The sequence below is a fragment of the Stenella coeruleoalba genome, assembly GCF_951394435.1.
Source record: "Stenella coeruleoalba genome assembly, chromosome: 1".
NCBI classification, from domain to species: Eukaryota; Metazoa; Chordata; class Mammalia; order Artiodactyla; family Delphinidae; genus Stenella; species Stenella coeruleoalba.
The window spans coordinates 56190401-56203879 of record NC_137169.1 but is presented as its reverse complement, the minus strand read 5'-3'; the positions used below and the strand labels follow the sequence as shown (position 1 = coordinate 56203879).

The 13479-nt window shown below is 37.5% G+C and overlaps 1 protein-coding gene across 3 annotated transcripts in view; it reads right to left on the bottom strand.

The window, feature by feature from the left end:
• Window positions 1-395: 395 nt before the first annotated feature.
• The window catches only part of LEPR (leptin receptor), a gene marked incomplete at its 3' end in the record, with an annotated part of 102513 nt that continues 89429 nt past the window's right edge, over window positions 396-13479 (bottom strand). For 2 of the 3 annotated variants that reach the window (XM_079941785.1, XM_079941786.1), the window contains one exon: window positions 1988-4251. In XM_079941785.1, coding sequence (XP_079797911.1) covers window positions 4234-4251 — 18 coding nt within the window. Of the gene's footprint in view, window positions 1224-1987; window positions 4252-13479 lie in introns of those variants that run through there. The other variant, XM_079941784.1, reaches the window with a different exon arrangement.

Genomic DNA, 13479 nt, shown 5'->3' with positions numbered 1-13479 from the left:
AAATACAGTTACATTTCACAAGTGTTAGTGTGAAGTGTTCTTTCAGATGTGAGTGTAATTCAGATGACTAGCTGTTTCCACATGGGTTCAATGTTCAAAGAAAATAGTACTGTTGGGTTTACGGCTAGCTAGACACAAGCCACTGGAGACTTTCCCAAGGTGCTGATTAATCATTATAAGAGTCGGTCTACACTGCTAGGCTCTTGAAGGCTTTCTCACATTTTTTGTCTATATTACTGAGTGAGGACAAACAGATACCATTAGTTTTGAAACAATCATTTTCAAATTTGCCTCTGACAGTTTTCTTTTCTCTCCCCTAACCAACACTATAGTGGAATATATTACCCTTCATATGACTCATTACATCATAAATCTGAGATGTGTCTGGAATGAAATTAGACAGTTAGGTCACACATCTTGTTTTCTACTATTTTCTGAGTCCGAGTAGAACAAGTCTGAAATTGAGGTATGTAAGATACAAAAGTCTTCTGATCAGAAGTTCCTAAATTGAAGTTATTTTCTACAAGGTGTGAGCAACTGTCCTGGAGGATTCTGATGTCGGTGAATAAACAGTGGGATGGAAATGGGGACAACACTCTTGACTCATCAGTCAAAAGCACATCACTCTCTCTCTTTTTGATTGAAGTGACTCCTAAATAATAGACAGACCTTTCGTCATGATTTTCTTCAGGGAAATTTCCCTCGAGTTTCAAAAGTTCATCCAATCCTCCTGAGAATGGAAGGTGTGGTGAAATTATATTGGGATGCTGATCTGATAATATAAAAAATGCCTGGGTTTCTATCTCCCATGAGTTATTAGAGAAAGAATCCTTAGGTAGAGAATTGTTGCTAGAGAAGCATTTGCTGACTGCGCTATTTACAAGCCTTTGCTCTTCCTCAGTTTCACCTGATTTAGAGTTGCTGAGCAGGGTGGCATATTTAACAGAGGGTTGTCTCCTACTTTCCTCCTCACAGGTTATCTCTGTGCTCTCAACCTCAGAGAAGTGAGCACTGTTGCATTGGTCACTAATACAAATAGAACCCTTTTCAAGATCCCGAGTCATCAAAAGTAGAGAGACTGTAGTTGGTGGTACCATCTCATCTTTATTTTTCCATGATGTATCAACACTGATATCTTCTGAAATGGTTTCAGGCTCCAAAAGAAGAGGACCAAATGTCACTGATTCTGTATGCTTGATAAAAAGATGCTCAAATGTTTCTGGCTAAAAGAAAAGACATATTTTAATACTCAATTGTGTTCATTTTTTTTCTTTTTGCTTCACTGTGATATCATGGAAGAAATAGAAGTGTGAAAGGTTAATACTAAAGGATATAAGTCAAGCACAAATTAACTGGTTTTGGTCTGAAATAAACAGATCAAAAATCATAAGGGAGAGGCAGTATAAGATAGTGTTTAAAAGTGGGATGAGACAGACGTGAGTCATTCTGTTTCTATGACCACGGACAAGTACATCAACCTCTCTGCCTTTCAGTTTCCTCATCTGTAAAATTGTGTTCAATATTTACTTCATGGTGTTGTGCAAGGAATAAATTAGATAGTGTCTGAAAGTGCTTAGCTCTCAATAAAGATTGGTTACTGTAATTAGAAAGTGCTATCTTCAGAAGAATTCCTAATATTTTATAGCAAATTACACTTCCATGAACTAGAAAATTTAACCCAAGTTTAAAAAGTAAATTGATATAAAATTGAATGAGCAAAACAACTTGTCTAAAGATAGCTAAAATAAGTACTCCATGACATAAGATATGATATGAAGGTAAACTATATGTGGCCTTATCTGCCTTACATCATACTAAAAATCTGTTTATGACTATCAGAAAGTAAGAACTAAGAATATCTGTTTGTGAAAACAATGAAGGTGAAAGAGATGATCATAGCCTTTTAAATTACCATTCCTTATAAATAACTTCATATAAAAATACAAACTATAGGACATGTGGAATGAAGACAAAGATGCAAAACAAATGCACATCATATTTTTTATAAGAACAGTGGTTACATCACAACAAAAAATTCTGCCAAGCAGCTACAAGCGAGAATCTGTGCATAAAAAAAGCTCAACTCATACAATGTAAACACGTTGAAAAAATAAATGCAAACTAAAAAATACTGTAGACACATCACATTAAAAAATTAACACAACTAAATGAAGTGCTATAGAAAATGTGCTCAAGTTTTGTTACACATATAATTAAACTTTTGAATTTTACAATTTTTAAACTAATAGAATGAATTCAGATTTATTGCTTGAAATAATATAACCAACTATTCTTCATAATGGCAAATATATTCCATATAAAAACACAACTCATTTAACATAGTTTTGAACTCTTAAATGAAATATATTGGTGATTATAGCCATAAAGGAATAAATATATGAAACACCAAATATAATGGAATAGACTTATACAGATATTAAAATACTGCATAATAACAAATACTATATTAACACAACCTTTTCTCTTATTCTATGAACATAGTATGTGAAGAGAAAACTGCTCCTGTGCCTATTTTCTTTCTGACAGAAATCTATTAGATTTATAATTTCCTTCAAATATTTTCTTGCTTATTTTGTGTTTCTTAAGGTTATGACTACATATGTAGAGAATTTCTTAAAATTTAAAGTAACCTAGAAATTAAGATCTCCAAATAAAGGAATGTCATGCTATCAACATGAAAACAAAAAATACAAATAGCACATAGCATACAGTCAAACTCACAGCTGTTCTTCAAATGACGTGTTTGGCATATTTCATGCCCTCTAAAACTTCATAATTGGTAACTAATTATTATGTCAAATAATTTACATGTCTTCAAATGCATTTGATGAAAGATTTCACTAATAATTAAGAAATCACATATCCATATATTATTAAAGTATATTTTATAAATGGGTCACAAACATTTATTAAAAGTATGCTTATTAAAAAATCATTTCAATCACCATATGCATCTAACTTTTCAAGATTTTAGAACAGTCTGGAAGCATATTGAATATGTATTCAGCTGGTAAGAATTAAAGAATATCCTTTCATATTTTCACACTTCAATTTTACATTACAATGATGTCTATTAAAAGTCAGTGAAGGGGGAAAGGACACATTCTTCCTGATTTTTGGGGTTTTTTTTTTAGATTCAAATCAAACTATGAATGAAATCTAAATGTAAGTAATATATATGTAGCCTAAATCTGAGTTATTTGGGTTCATCAAACAGAGGCTTTGGTTTATTCTGAATGTGAGCAATATACCACACAAGTTAAATTCATAGAAATAGCAGGTGGTCTTTTTTTCAGGTAGAAAAGTCCTATGTTTGCCTTGGACTAGTTCTAAAAACTCCAGAGAGTCTCTTTTTTTGCATCACTGCCCACTTACCTGACTGCCAGAAGCTTTGGGTGGTTCAGTGCAAATAAATTAAATTTAGTAAAGAATTTCATGAGGAGGTTGAATTGGAGGCTGATGTGTTTTCTGATCTGGTCAGTCTGACCTGGATATGTCAGGTCATCCTGGTACAAACTGTAACTTCTACTGGCCTTTGACCAGAACAAACTGTCTTTCTTTGAACTGAAATGGAAGTTAGCACTTAAGCCATTTTTAAGGCTATTGAAAATGAAAATTCCCATATTGATCAAAGTTAGATATACATAAAAGCTATCAATATAAGACATTCAAAAGAATACCCAAATGGGTCAGTTTATAGGCTGAAGTGTCTAAAAGAATATAAAATGGAAAATTTTGGACATAAAATATGAACTAAATATTTTGACTGCATTCTATATTTAGAGCCATTGTATTTGCAAAGCTATGTGTCAGAAGTTGCAGTTTTCACCTAGTCACAGCATAGTCTACTATATATTTGATGATGTCTAATAAATCTGTGGTAAGAGCAACAGTCATAATTCTTTAATGTTTTATGACCAAATGACAAATCAAAAGCTAGATATCATAAATATTACTTGTTAAACTTTAGATGACTTGAAAAGTAATCATACATCCAAACTGAATTAGACTCAGACGTATACCTTGACCCCAAATTTACCCATCTATTTTAAGTTCTAAATCAACATAATCCACCATATTTTAGTTCTCAATAGTTCCACCAAAATTTTTTAGATTGTCTCCCCTTCTTCAAAATGTAAAAATCTTCTAATACTCTATAGAATGTTGGGAAGTTGGTAGATTGGGTTCATCTGTAGTGATCATGATTAGACTTCAAAGAATGTCCATTCTCTGTTCAGATAAAATAAAACAAAATAAGAAAGAAAAATAAAAAAATCACTCAGAAAGCAAAAGATAAAAGATTTCAAAAAGATGTTCTGTCAAGCATGAGTTCTGGATTATAAATTCTTGTGTTATACTACAGTAATGCATGTTTTTAGGAAAAGATAAAATTCTGAATTAAGGTGGCCTCTTGCGTTTTCTTAATGCATGCCCTAATATCACACTCTAAGGACAGCCTTAATGATCCCAGAAAAGGAAAAACTATAGAGGAATAACAGAATAAGTAGAATGAGGAAAAACAAAGAGCTGGAAAAATAAAAAGGAAGTAGAGGAACAGCACTATTAAAGAGTTTGGAAGAAGAAAGAGTAAAAGAGTGTATCTCTGAAAACAAATATTTAAACATTAAAAGAAAGAAGAGTTGAAATAGTGAAGAAGAATAGAATGACAGAATCATTATCATGATTTTTTAAATCTAGAGAAATGTTCTAAGAAATCATCTGGTCCACATTTCTCCCTTTTTATAGACAAAGCAATCAAGGCTTAAAGTTGCACAGCTAATTATAGCAGAGTGAGGCCCCTGACTTTTTTTCTACTCCAACAAGCTTTCTATAATACAATGGAAGATGAAAAGATATTCCAAACACAAGTAGGGAGGAGAACATGTTGTTTTGCTTTTTCTATTTGTTGTCATAGATTTGAGCTGATTAAATTCATCCTCTCTTCTGGTTCCTTATAACCCAAGGGCATATATATAGATATTAAGAAGAACAAGAAAATAGAGAAAACTGAAGTCATATTTTAGGGAAGTGAAATATATACTTCTAAGCCCAGTCATGTGCCCTTCTAGAAAGAACTTCTTACTCAAAGCTGCACCAGCTCTTCTACACTTCTGTAAAGCCATTCTAGCAATTTCAGGGATGCTCTGCCTCAGATCCATGAGAATGGTGTTCTGGGAGCTTGTGGGTTGCTGAGCTTCTTATTTGGAGAGCTAGAACAGGCTGAGGAATCTAGGATGGTCTTTGAACCACAAAAAAAATATCCATTTGTTTTTAGATTTAACACTCTAAAGTAGGGTGTTAAGTGGAGTACACTCTTATGGAAATAGTCATAAATGTAGACAACAAAGGAGCAGGGATAGACTCCCCCCACCTCAAATATAGATGGCTTGGATTTAGAGGAAGAAAGTAATATTTTAGGCAAAAATGCTAAAGAAAAAGGTAAAACAAAAACAAATTGGCTACAGTCTTTTAAACACTGTGAAATATGAATTAGAAGAAAAGCAAGGTTATTGACTCACTGCAATACATTTTCCTACCACAAGAATTCAACCTTTGTTTAAAATTTTTATTTTTATCCTCTTTAAAAACTTTTTAAGAGATTCTGATTTTTTCATTTATTTTATTGAAGTATAATTGATTTACAATGTTCTTAAAGATTCTGATTTCTAAAGTATCATGAGAAATGGTGTAGAGAAGTATTCTGGCTCAAGCTGGCAGTTTGAGCATATATATTTCTCTCTTATCTCTGTAGAGACTCTGTTAGGATGAAAGTACATGAATAAATCAAATATATACCCACAACAAAGAAGATAGTCTGAGAAGGTTAAGAGGTTATGAGATTTTGAATTTCTAAAAGATGGAAAACCGAAGGAGATGAACAAAGGAAGCTGCAGAGCAGAATATCTCCAGAGTGGGCTATAGCTGAAAAAGACAGTTTGCCCTGTTGAATACAGTGGAGATGGGAGGGAGGGCAGTGGGGGGGGGGGGGGGTGAAAAAATGGAAGGTAAAAACACAGGAAGAAATGAGACCTTTGGCTGAAAACTGGAAACTCTGCATATGAATGGGGCTCTTCTAACTCTACTGCACAGGGAAGAGCCACACCCAAATTGAGGTTTTATTCTCAAAAGTAATTAAGAAATTATCTGGGGAGGAGACCTTCAAGATAGCAGAAGAGTAAGATGTGGAGATCACCTTCCTCCCCACAAATACATCAGAAATACATCTACATGTGGAACAACTCCTACAGAACACCTATTGAACGCTGGCAGAAGACCTCAGACTTCCCAAAAGGCAAGAAACTCCCCACGTACCGGGATAGGGCAAAACAAAAAAGAAAAAAGCAGACAAAAGGATAGGGATGGGACCTGCACCAGTGGGAGGGAGCTGTGAAGGGGGAAAGTTTTCCACACACTAGAAGCCCCTTCACTGGCGGAGACGGGGGCGGGGGGGGGGGGGGGAGGGGGGCGGGGGGAAGCTTCAGAGCCATGGAGGAGAGCGCAGCAACAGGGATGCAGAGGGCAAAGCGGAGAGATTCCCGCACAGAGGATCGGTGCCGACCAGCACTCACCAGCCCGAGAGGCTTGTCTGCTCACCCGCCAGGGCGGATGGGGGCTGGAAGGTTAGGCTCTGGCTTCGGAGGTCGGATCCCAGGGAAAGGACTGGGGTTGGCGGCGTGAACACAGCCTGAAGGGGGCTAGTGCGCCACAGCTAGCTGGGAGGAAGTACAGGAAAAAGTCTGGACCTGCCGAAGAGGCAAGAGACAATAGTTTCAGGGTGCACGAGGAGAGGGGATTCAGAGGACCGCCTAAACGAGCTCCAGAGACGGGCTCGAGCTGCGGCTATCAGCGCAGACCCCAGAGACGGGCATGAGATGATAAGGCTGCTGCTGCAGCCACCAAGAAGCCTGTGTGCAAGCACAGGTCACTATCCACACCTCCCCTCCGGGGAGCCTGTGCAGCCCGCTACTGCCAGGGTCCCGTGATCCAGTCACAACTTCCCCGGCAGAACACACGGCACGCCTCAGGCTAGGGCAATGTTATGTCAGTCTCTGCGGCCGCAGGCTTGCCCCGCATTCCGTACCTCTCCCTCCCCTAATCCTGAGTGAGCCAGAGCCCTCGAATCAGCTGCTCCTTCAACCCCGTCCTGTCTGAGCGAAGAACACACGCCCTCAGGCGACCTACATGCAGAGGCGAGGCCAAATCTAAAGCTGAGCCCATGGGTGCTGTGCGAACAAAAAACAGAAAGGGAAATCTCTCCCCAGCCTCAGGAGTAGTGGATTCAATCTCCACAATCAACTTGATGTACCCTGCATCTGTGGAATACCTGAATAGACAATGAATCACTCCAAAATTGAGGCAGTGGACTTTGGGAGCAACTGTAGATTTGGGGTTTGCTTTCTGCATCTAATGTGTTTCTGGTTTTATATTTAACTTGGTGTAGTATTTCGAATTTATTATCATTGGTAGATTTCTTTATTGATTTGGTTGCTCTCTCCCTCCTTTTTTTTAAATATAGTTTATATATATTTTTTCCTTTTTCTCTGTTTGTGACTGTGTATGTGTATGCTTCTTTGTGTGATTTTGTCTGTATATCTTTGCTTTTACCATTTGTCCTAGTGTTCGGCCCGTTTTTGGTTTTTTTTTTTTTTTAAGTATAGATTTTAGCACTTGTTATAATTGGTGGATTGGTTTTTTGGTTTGGTTGCTCTCTTCTCTTTTTTTTTTTTCTCTTTTTTAAATTACTTTTTAATTTTTTTATTTTAATAATTATTTTTTATTTTAATAACTTTATTTTCTTTCTTTTTTTCTTCCTTTTCTTCTGAGCCATGAGGCTGACAGGGTCTTGGTGCTCTGGCCGGGGGACAGGCCTGTGCCTCTGAGGTGGGAGAGACGAGCTCAGGACATGGGTCCACCAGAGACCTCCTGGCTCCACGTAATATCAAATGGCGAAAGCTCTCCCAGAGATCTCTATCTAAACGTTAAGACCCAGCCCCACTCAACGACCAGCAAGCTACAGTGCTGGACACCATATGCCAAACAACTAGCAAGACAGGAACACAATCCCACCCATTATCAGAGAGGCTGCCTAAAATAATAATAAGGTCACAGACACCCCAAAACACACCACTAGACACGGAACTGCCCACCAGAAAGACAAGATACAGCCTCATCCACCAGAACACAGGCACTACTCCCCTCCACCAGGAAGCCTACACAACCCACTGAACCAGCCTTAGCCACTGGGGGCAGACACCAAAAACAACGGGAACTACAAACCTGCAGCCTGTGAAAAGGAGATGCCAAACACAGTAAGTAAAGCAAAATGAGAAGACAGAGAAATACACAGCAGATGAAGGAGCAAGGTAAAAACCCACCAGACCTAACAAATGAAGAGGAAATAGGCAGTCTACCTGAAAAATAATTCAGAGTAATGATAGTAAAGATGAACCAAAATCTTGGAAATAGAATAGAGAAAATACAAGAAACATTTAACAAGGACCTAGAAGAACTAAAGAGCAAACAAACAATGATGAACAACACAAAAAATGAAAATAAAATTCTCTAGAAGGAATCAATAGCAGAATAACTGAGGCAAAAGAACGGATAAGTGACCTGGAAGATAAAATAGTGGAAATAGCTACTGCAGAGCAGAATAAAGAAAACAGAATGAAAAGAATTGAGGACAGTCTTAGAGACCTCTGGGACAACATTAAATGCACCAATATTCAAATTATAGGGGTGCCAGAAGAAGAAGAGAAAAAGAAAGGGACTGAGAAAATATTTGAAGAGATTATAGTTGAAAACTTCCCTAATATGGGAAAGGAAATAGTTAATCCTGTACAGGAAGCACAGCGAGTCCCATACAGGATAAATGCAAGGAGAAAAACACCAAGACACTTATTAATCAAACTTCAAAAATTAAATACAAAGAAAAATATTAAAAGCAGCAAGGGAAAAACAACAAATAACATACAAGGGAATCCCCATAAGGCTAACAACTGAAATTTCAGCAGAAACTCTGCAAGCCAGAAGGGAGTGGTAGGACATATTTAAAATGATGAAAGGGAAAAACCTACAACCAAGATTACTCTACCCAGCAAGGATCTCATTCAGATACAGCAGAGAAATTAAAACCTTTACAGACAAGCAAAAGCTAAGAGAATTCAGCACCACCAAACCAGCTTTACAACAAATGCTAAAGGAACTTCTCTGGGCAGGAAACACAAGAGAAGGAAAAGATCTACAAAAACAAACCCCAAACAATTAATAAAATGGTAATAGGAACATACATATTGATAGTTACCTTAAATGTAAATGGATTAAATGCTCCCACCAAAAGACACAGACTGGCTGAATAGATACAGAAACAGGACCCATATATATGCTGTCTAAAAGAGACCCACTGCAGGCCTAAGGACACATACAGACTGAAAGTGAGGGGATGGAAAAAGATATTCCATGCAAATGGAAATCAAAAGAAAGCTGGAGTAGCAATTCGCATATCAAAAACATAGACTTTAAAAGAAAGACTATTACAAGAGACAAAGAAGGACACCACATAACGATCAAGGGATTGATCCAAGAAGAAGATATAACAATTGTAAATATTTATGCACCCAAATAGGAGCACCTCAATACATAAGGCAAATACTAACAGCCATAAAAGGGGAAATCGACAGTAACACATTCATAGTAGGGGACTTTAACACCCCACTTTCACCCATGGACACATCATCCAAAATGAAAATAAATAAGGAAATATGAGCTTTAAATGATACATTAAACAAGATGGACTTAATTGATATTTATAGGACATTCCATCCCAAAACAACAGAATACACTTTCTTCTCAAGCGCTCATGGAACATTCTCCAGGATAGATGATATTTGGGTCATAAATCAAGCCTTGGTAAATTTAAGAAAATTGAAATCATATCAAGTATCTTTTCCAACCACAATGCTATGAGACTAGATATCAATTACAGGAAAAAAATCCATACAAAATACAAAAACATGGAGGCTAAACAATACACTACTAAATAACCAAGAGATCACTGAAGAAATCAAAGAGAAAATCAAAAAATACCTAGAAACAGATGACAATGAAAACAGGATGACCCAAAACCTATGTGATGCAGCAAAAACAGTTCTAACAGGGAAGTTTGTAGCAATACAACCCTACCTCAAGAAACAACAAACATCTCAAATAAACAACCTAACCCTACACCTAAGAGAAAGAAGAAAAAAACACCCCCAAAGTTAGCAGAAGGAAAGAAATCATCATAAAGATCAGATCTGAAATAAATGATAAAGAAATGAAGGAAACGACAGCAAAGATCAATGAAACTAAAAGCTGGTTCTTTGAGAAGATAAACAAAATTGATAAACCATTAGCCAGATGCATCGAGAAAAAAACGGAGAAGACTCAAGTCAACAGAATTAGAAATGAAAAAGGAGAAATAACAACCAACACTGCAGAAACACAAAGGATTATGAGAGATTACTACAAGCAACTATATGCCAATAAAATGGACAACCTGGAAGAAATGGACAAATTCTTAGAAAAGCACAACCTTCCGAGACTGAATCAGGAAGGAAGAAATCGAAAACATAAACAGACCAATCACAAGCACTGAAATTGAGATTGTGATTAAAAATCTTCCAACAAACAAAAGCCCAGGACCAGATGGCTTCACAGGTGAATTCTATCAAACATTTGGAGAAGAGCCAACACTAATCCTTCTCAAACTCTTCCGAAATAGAGCAGAGGGAGGAACAATCCAAAACTCATTCGACAAGGCCACCATCACCCTGACACCAAAACCAGACAAAGATGTCACAAAGAAAGAAAACTACAGGCCAATATCACTGTTGAACATAGATGCAAAATCCTCAACAAAATACTAGTAAAGAGAATCCAACAGCACATTAAAAGGATCATACACCATGATCAAGTGGGGTTTATCCAAGGAATGCAAGGATTCTTCAATATATGCAAATCAATCAATGCGATAAACCATATTAACAAATTGAAGGAGAAAAACCATATGATCATCTCAATAGATGCAGAGAAAGCTTTCGACAAAATTCAACACCCATTTATAATAAAAACTCTCCAGAAAGTAGGCATGCAGGGAACTTACCTCAACATAATAAAGGCCATATATGACAAACCCACAGCCAACATCGTTCTCAATGGTGAAAAACTGAAACCATTTCCTCTAAGATTAGGAACAAGACAAGGCTGTCCACTGTCACCACTATTATTCAACATAGTTTTGGAAGTTTTAGCTACAGTAATCAGACAAGAAAAAGAAATAAAGGAATCCAAATCGGAAAAGAAGAAGTAAAACAGTCACTGTTTGCAGATAACATGATACTATACATAGAGAATCCTAAAGATGCTATCAGAAAACTACTAAAGCTAATCAGTGAATTTGGTAAAGTAGCAGGATACAAAATTAATGCACAGAAATCTCTGGCATTCCTATACACTAATTATGAAAAATCTGAAACAGAAATTAAGCAAACACTCACATTTACCATTGCTACAAAAAGAACAAAATACCTAGGAATAAACTTACCTAAGGAGACAAAAGACCAGTATGTAGAAAACTCTAAGACACTGATGAAAGAAATTAAAGATGATACAAACAGATGGAGAGATATACCATGTTCTTGGATTGGAAGAATCAACATTGTGAAAATGACTCTACTAACCAAAGCAATCTACAGATTCAATGCATTCCTTATCAAACTACCAATGGCATTTTTCAATGAACTAGAACAAAAAATTTCACAATTTGTTTGGAAACACAAAAGACCCCGAATAGCCAAAGCAATCTTGAGAAAGAAAAACGGAGCTGGAGGAATCAGGCTCCCTGACTTCAGACTGTACTACAAAGCTACAGTAATCAAGACCGTATGGTACTGACACAAAAACATAAAGATAGATCAATGGAACAGGATAGAAAGCCCATAGATAAACCCACGCACATATGGTCACCTTATCTTTGATAAAGGAGGCAGGAATGTACAGTGGAGAAAGGACAGCCTCTTCAATAAGTGGTGCTGGGAAAACTGGACAGCTACATGTAAAAGAATGAAATTAGAACACTCTCTAACACCGTACACAAAATCAACGCAAAATGGATTAAAGACCTAAATGTAAGGCCAGACACTATCAAACTCTTAGAGGAAAACACAGGCAGAACACTCTATGACATAAATCATAGCAAGATCCTTTTTGACCCACCTCCTAGTGTAATGGAAATAGAAACAAAAAAACCCAAATGGGACCTAATGAAACTTAAAAGCTTTCACACAGCAAAGCACACCATAAACAAGACCAAAAGACAACCCTCAGAATGGGAGAAAAGGAGCTACAGAGACGGGCACGAGCCGCGGCTAAAACCACGGACCCCAGAGACGGGTGGGAGACGCTAAGGCTGCTGCTGCCGCCACCAAGGGGCCTGTGTGCAAGCACAGGTCACTATCCACACCCCTCTTCAGGGGAGCCAGTGCAGCCCGCCACTGCCAGGTTCCCGGGATCCAAGGACAACTTCCCCGGGAGAACGCATGGCGGGACTCAGGCTGGTGCAACGTCATGCCGGCCTCTGCCGCCACAGGCTCGCCCATCACTCCGTGCCCCTCCCTTCCCCCTGGCCTGAGTGAGCCAGAGCCCCGAATCAGTGGCTCCTTTAACCCCGTCCTGTCTGAACAAAAAACAGATGCCCTCCAGCGACCTACACACAGAGGCGGGGCCAAATCCAAAGCTGAGCCCCTGGGAGCTGTGAGAACAAAGAAGAGAAAGGGAAATATCTCCCAGCAGCCTCAGAAGCAGCGGATTAAAGCTCCACAATCAACTTGATGTACCCTGCATCTGTGGAATACATGAATAGACAACGAGTCATTCCAAATTGAGGAGGTGGGCTTCGAGAGCAAGATCTATGATATTTTCCCCTTTTCCTCTTATTATGAGTGTGTATGTGTATGCTTCTGTGTGAGATTTTGTCTGTATAGCTTTGCTTCCACCATTTGTCCTAGGGTTATATCCATCTGTTTTTTTTGTTTGTTTTTTCTTAATTTATTTTTTCTTAATAATTAATTTTAATAACTTTAATTTTACCTTATCTTCTTTCTTTCTCTGTCTCTCTCTTTCCTCCCTTCCCTCCAGGAGGTGGACTTTGAGAGCAAGATTTATGATTTTTTTCCCCTTTTTCTTTTTGTGAGTGTGTATGTATATGCTTCTCTGTGAGATTTTGTCTGTATAGCTTTGATTCCACCATTTGTCCTAAGGTTCTATCTGTCCGTTTTTTTTATTTTTATTTTTTTTACTAATTATTTTTTAATTTAATAACTTTATTATATTTTACTTTATTTTATTTTACTTTATCTTATTTCTCTCTTTTTTCCTTCCTTCCCTCCTTCCTTCCCTCCTTCCTTCCTTTCTCCCACC